Here is a 6,097-nt window from a genome sequence, read left to right as displayed (position 1 = left end):
CGAATCTCGGGATGAGATTCTGTTAAGGGGGGGGGGGGCTGTAACACCCCAGGTGTTAGTCACAAGTTAAGCAGTGGGTATGGACTGAAACAAGTTATGTCAAGTGATGGTCATGAGCTTTAGTTCAACCTCTTTACATGTGGTGACGAAAGTGTTGAAGCCTTTTCCCCAAAAATGAGCCCCAGCTTAAACTTTTTGAAAGACAAATACAAAACTCTTGTGCTTGATGTAATTCTTTTCAAATAGTGCTTGCGTAGTGTTAATCATGTCTCTTTCAGATGCATCACATAAGCATGAGCATAATATTGAGTGGATGCATTTGTTTGTTCATGTGATATTTTGTTTGCTATGCAACCCTCTTGGCGATGTTTGATAATATAACCGAGTGTTGTTTAATCACCTAAATAACCAAGGACAATTTAGGATAAAAATGTGGTAGGGTTCATATTGATGAACTAGCCTAAAAATGCTTCTAAAGGTTGGACCGATAGTTAGCACCTTTTTCATGATGCTGTTCTGACCAAAGTAGAACTGCACATTCTGTATTTATTTTGGTGTTTGACCCTTTAGGAAAGTTGTGGTTTAGTTTGTCAGCTGCAAACTTTGTTTCTTGACCAAGGTCTAATTCCACATCTAACCTTATCAAACAGAGGTCCCAAGTTCTAATCTGTTGCTGTTTTCCCTCTCCAAAATAATTCTAAGTCTGGGCTGTTTAGCCGGCAATGACAGTTGGCATAGCACGTTCCCGTATTTTTGTCAAGCACCAATATTTGATCCAAGAATGAAAGTTTGGGTTTAGTTGGACTTCATTTTGATCATCAAGTTGACGTTTCCTTAATCGCTATCAACACGCTGCCACTGCCACTTTAGAGCCTAATTAGCTGCTAATAGAAGACTCTAATAGCCAGGCGCCCTTAATCAAGTTTGCAGAGCAACCAGAGATCAACAAAGTTGGTTTAAGCACCAGGATCCGAATCTGCTGGGAATACGTTGAAAAACGGACCCGAAGTCAATCAGCCTCGCGCCCACCATGTGTCTAGGGAATGTCTCCGTGGCAGCCATGCGCGAGCTGAGCGCCCCACCTCCTTTCCACACGCTCCTACCTCCCCCTCGCGTCGATGCGGTGGCAGCCGCTCCCTCCTCACTCGCGCTCGCTTCCCCTCACCTCCCTTGCTCTCCTAGCGCTCGCTGCTGTGCTTAGCCACGTCCGCCAAGCCAGGCCAAGCCCTACCGCCGCAAACTCCACCGCCACCGCAACACCTCAACCCGTATCCTTGTCTGCCAAGCGCGCCACCAAACCTCCTTGATGCCATCCCTTCGCTGCTTACTCAAACCCTAGAATCCCGAGCTTGAATCGCCAGGTCCGTCGCCGAGTTTGCTGCTCCTAGCGCGGCTCTGCGCTCTGCTGCATGGCCGCCACGCGGAGGAGCCGTAGGGAGCCCTCTTTGGCCTTCCTCTGCATGCCAGACACGCCTAACCTTCGCCATCGCGCACGTAGTCGCTACCGAGCACCACCGCACTGAGATTTGGCCGACCCCATCGTCGTCCCCTGCTCTCTCTCCATGGGAAGAAGAGGAGAAAATTGAATTAGAAGCTTTTCCAGGGCTCCAGTTGCAAAGATCGTGACTCAAGTGAATAGTGTGAAACAGTGCTTAGAACTGCAGGTTGATTTGTGAAAAGTCCAGAGATCCCAGTGCAAAGTTTTTTTTTTCCTTCTTGGTTTAATCTTTTTCTTTGTGCAGGGAATCGGCTGAAACTTCTAAAATGCATAGTAATTCGTAGAAAAATCATAAAATAGAAAAGAAATGTTTTGAAATCTTTGTTAGTAGATCTATGCAGTAGAAGCATAATGTGTCATGTGTTAGTACAAAGTTTTCTCTGTAGAATATATTTATGCTATTTAGGTTTTTCTATGGTTAAATTCATATCTGTAGTTTCTGTGCTCCACATATTGAAAACTTTATGGTGTGCTACTCATGTGATTCATGTGCTGTGGTAAAAAATTCAGATTTATTGATTTACCTATGCTTGTGCTTGTTAAATGGTTTATCTCTCTCTCTCTCTACAATAAAAAAATACGGAGAGGACCCGTCTGCCGGTTGTGGTGAAGCCGCAGCGCCATCACACCTCCGTAACCAGATTTGTTGAACAGAGTACAGACTAGTGAGACTACAGACTACGGTCAGTTTACTAACAAGCAGTGTCTCAAACTTGCTCTGATCCGCAGCTAGGATCTTCGTCATCCAACTCCCTCTCAGAAACACGTCGCCCGCCTCGCCCTCCCCAATCCCCATCCGCATCCGTTGCCGCCCACCTGGCAACCGCCCTCGCCTCCCTCTCTTCCCTGTCTGCGGAGGCCGCCGAGCAGGGCAGCGGCGCAGGCGTGGAGCGGACAGGCCAGATCCCGCATCCGAGCTCTGGTCGTCCGGCGGGCAGGCGGGCACCGGGGAGGCGTCACCGCGTTGCAAGCCGCAGCGCGCAGCCGGCAGCTGGCAGCCGAGCCCGGCCGCAGGCACTAAACAGCTGGCAAGCCGTTCGTGGGGATGCCCCTTTGTCCCTCTGTGCCTGGTGGAGTCGTGTACTCGTGGACGGTAGACCATGAGGTGTTTGACGAAATGCGTCACTGGTGAGGATTTCATGTGCATCTATTTCTATTTTAGCAGACGGGTCCTCTTCATATTGATCTAGCATGCCTTCATACACGTGGTAAATGAAAAGGATAAATGAGATATTTTATTTACTTCTTATAATCTATTTCCGGTCAAGTTGCATTGTGACTGTGCAACTAAATCTTTCTCCATATATATGACATATAAGAAATATTAGCCATTCTGCATATCAAACAGACTGAGAAATGCAGTCAAAGACCTCAAGATATGCCACTTTACTCTCGGGATAGTCTATTTTGATCTACTGTCATTGTCCTTTTCTTATTTTAACTGGACTCCACAACTGACTGAGCTTTCCAGGAATGAACTGGAGGAACCTAACTGTAGCTTGGACTGGCCACTTGGGACCTTTACCATCTGAGTGACATAATAGAGCACACATGGGCCATAAGATCAAGTGTACGATGGTTACGGAGGTGATGACAAAAATTGGGCAACCTAAGGCAGCAACTAGCTTCGGTCAAAAAAAACAGGCTGCACTTACCTGCTGAAAAAAAGTGTGTTTCGTACTTCAGTGTTCACATTCAAATGCATACAAAAATTGGGCAACCTAAGGCAGCAACTAGCTTCGGTCAAAAAAAAGGCTGCACTTACCTGCTGAAAAAAAGGTGTGTTCGTACTTCAGTGTTCACATTCAAATGCATTGATTAGAAGATGTTTCTGTACGAAATTACTTCCATCTTCATTTTCTTGTATCTTGTATATGCAAAGACTTCAAAAAATGAAGAGCCGTGTCACATGGATTGTGTATTACTTAACATGTTGGCTGTTTCCATGGAAAGCTTTTTTTTTCTTTGAAATTTGCATACTGATGCTACTTTGTGATATTTGTAAGTTAAACTTCCTCAATTCAACGTAATACTGACCATTTAATGATAGCAAATTTGGTTAACCTTTTTGTCCACTGGATTTCTGGTATTTGATTAAAGTCTGTTTAGTTTAGCAGTTCAATCCCTGCCTCTGAGAATTCCATTTCTTACATTGGAATCTTGCAGCTTACATGCACATACTACTTATGTTTTTCTTACACTGGATTTCTTTATTTCCCACTGTATGTAATTTCAACACTCGGGATAATATTCTGAGTGACAGACTTTGTTTGCATCTTGCAGGTGTTAAGCCAAGATGAGACACCCTCCTTTTGCAGTTTGGTGTTTGGTACTATAAAGTTTCCATTATGATGCTAATGGCTTATTTATCTTACATGCTAGCTAAAGTGAGCACCCTGTACTATCAATCCCTGTAGATTATATTTCTGTATTGCTTTCTCTCAGATATGTGCTATGCTGATATCTGCATATATGCACCTCATGGCTGACTTACCAAAGAGTGGCTGTAAAAGCAAGAATGGATGGATATGCTATATCATAGGAATACAACCTAAGCAGCATTGGTTGGCAAACAAAGAAGCAAAAGCACGGATGCGAAGGACCTTAATCTGTCAAGGAGGTGAGGAGATGATGTACCATGTATGATTAGTGGACGGCCAGACAAAAGAAATTTCGATGATGTGGCTTGATGTGAGAGTAGAGAATTAACCATTAATGACTTTTAATGTGTACAATCTATATAGGTCATATAGATTTTGTCATTATGAACCACACTCTTAACATCGCTTTTTTTTGTAATGGTACAACATATGTCAAACTTCAATTCTAATGGTTATAATTTTTTTCCCGTTGCAACGCACGTGCGTTAACCTAGTAAATAATAGAAGTGTGTAAAAATAGAAAATGTTGTTCCACTATTGATGACCAAAAACTGCCTCACTGCCATCCCTATTGACGACGCCTTGTTTGAGGAAGATGTCAATGCGTAGGAGGCGAGGACGTCGGCACTCATGTTGACTAGGCCTTAATCAAAAAAAGCCGGTGTAATGCTGTAAGTGATGTAATACATTCCTCAAATGCTCCTGTGGTCTGTCTTCAAGAAACCAAAATTGCTATTATGAATCAGAGAATTTTCCTCTCAGTTTTTGGCACTGCTTATGACAAGTATGTGGAACTGCCAGCTGATGGTACGAGGGGAGGGATCTTGATTGCCTGGAAAAGCAATATCTGTCAGATCCTAGCTTCCAGAGTGGATAATTATTCTATCTCAGTTCAATTTGAGGAACAAGAAGGTCGCAATTGGTGGTTTACAGGAGTCTATGGTCCTCAAGATGATGTTGATAAGATAGCATCTTGAAAGAGCTTCGTGATGTGCGAGCTTTATGTTCTGGCCCATGGCTGATAGCGGGGGACTTCAACTTAATATACCAAGCTTCTGATAAAAACAATACCAATTTGGATCGAGCAATGATGGGTTGGTTCAGGCACTTCCTAGATGATGTTGAGGCTAAAGAAATTCCTCTGTTAGGAAGGAAATACACATGGTCTAATGAAAGATCTTCTCCCACCCTCGTGAGGCTTGATAGAGCTTTCTGCTGTGTTGATTGGGAGGATATCTTCCCTGATGACGTCCTGCAGAGCAGCAGCCTCGGTTGTGTCTGATCATTGCCCACTGGTTTGGGTTTGAAGGTTAGTACAAGAGGCAAACACAGATTCCATTTTGAGAGTTTTTGGACTAAAATGTCCGGTTTTACCAGAAGCAGTTCAGCAGAATTGGAATGCTCCAGTATCTTCATCCTGCGCAGTTGAACGGCTCTTCCTCAAACTTCAGAGACTTAGCCAGGACCTTCAGAAATGGGGCCAACGGAAAATTGGTAATGTCAAGCTTCAGCTAGGGATAGCCAAGGAAATTCTGCATCATCTTGAGATTGCTAGGGATTCCAGGGATCTTTCTCCAAGTGAGGAATGGCTGAGGAAGAAACTTAAGCTTCACTGTTTGGGATTGGCTTCTCTTGAACGTACTATTGCTCGCCTCCGTTCTAGAGTTCTGTACTTGAAGGAAGGTGATGCTAACACGTCCTTTTTCCACCGGCAAGCCCGTTACAGGAAGAAGAAAAACTTCATTGCAAAGTTGCAAGTGGGTGATCAAACAGTAGCCGACCAAGAAGATAAACAGGAAGCAGTCCTGCAGTTTTATGAGAATTTGTTGGGCACGGCTGAGGAGAGGGAATATACCATTGACTTTGCAGAAATTGGGATTTAGCAGCATGATCTCTCTTTGTTGGAGAGCCCTTTCACAGAGGAGAAGTATGGGCTACAATAAAGGAGATGCCATTGGACAAAGCCCCAGGACCCGATGGATACACAGGCAGATTTTATAAATCTTGCTGGGGTATTATCAAAGACGACATCATGTCGGCTTTATCGGCTATACATCGAGGTCATGTGGCTCGTTTCAGGCTGCTCAACACAGCTTTCATCTCCCTTTTACCAAAACAGCAGGGACGCCAACTCGGTCAAGGATTTCAGGCCCATAAGTTTAATTCACAGTTTTGCCAAGCTGGTGACAAAAATCATGGCCAACAGACTGGTTCCTCT

General features: G+C 44.2%; 1 protein-coding gene and 1 long non-coding RNA gene across 3 annotated transcripts; both read left to right on the top strand.

Annotated features, from left to right (window-relative positions):
- The first annotated feature begins 2,123 nt into the window (after positions 1-2,123).
- On the top strand, positions 2,124-4,340 carry LOC136481535 (uncharacterized). Of its 2 annotated transcripts, XR_010764748.1 has the most exons (4): positions 2,126-2,626; positions 2,970-3,277; positions 3,782-3,885; positions 3,998-4,340. It is a non-coding gene; the product is annotated as an uncharacterized lncRNA (long non-coding RNA). The 2 variants fall into 2 exon arrangements; XR_010764747.1 differs by having other exon boundaries at positions 2,124-3,277.
- A 629-nt stretch (positions 4,341-4,969) lies between these two features.
- On the top strand, positions 4,970-5,762 carry LOC136479426 (uncharacterized). Its single transcript, XM_066477301.1, has 2 exons — positions 4,970-5,150; positions 5,257-5,762. The coding sequence occupies exons 1-2, from the start codon at positions 4,970-4,972 to the stop codon at positions 5,760-5,762; spliced, it is 687 nt and encodes a 228-aa protein (XP_066333398.1).
- The last annotated feature ends 335 nt before the right edge of the window (positions 5,763-6,097 follow it).

The sequence above is a fragment of the Miscanthus floridulus genome, chromosome 9 (genome assembly GCF_019320115.1).
Source record: "Miscanthus floridulus cultivar M001 chromosome 9, ASM1932011v1, whole genome shotgun sequence".
NCBI lineage: Eukaryota > Viridiplantae > Streptophyta > Magnoliopsida > Poales > Poaceae > Miscanthus > Miscanthus floridulus.
Note: the sequence above shows the minus strand (reverse complement) of the source record. Positions and strands in the feature narration are given on the sequence as shown.

Coding starts and splice junctions, on each gene's coding strand:
- LOC136479426 (XM_066477301.1), top strand. CDS start 4,970: ATGGGTTGGTTCAGGCACTTCCTAGATGATGTTGAGGCTAAAGAAATT. Junction 5,151..5,256: donor CCTGCAGAGCAGCAGCCTCG/GTTGTGTCTGAT, acceptor CGGTTTTACCAG/AAGCAGTTCAGCAGAATTGG.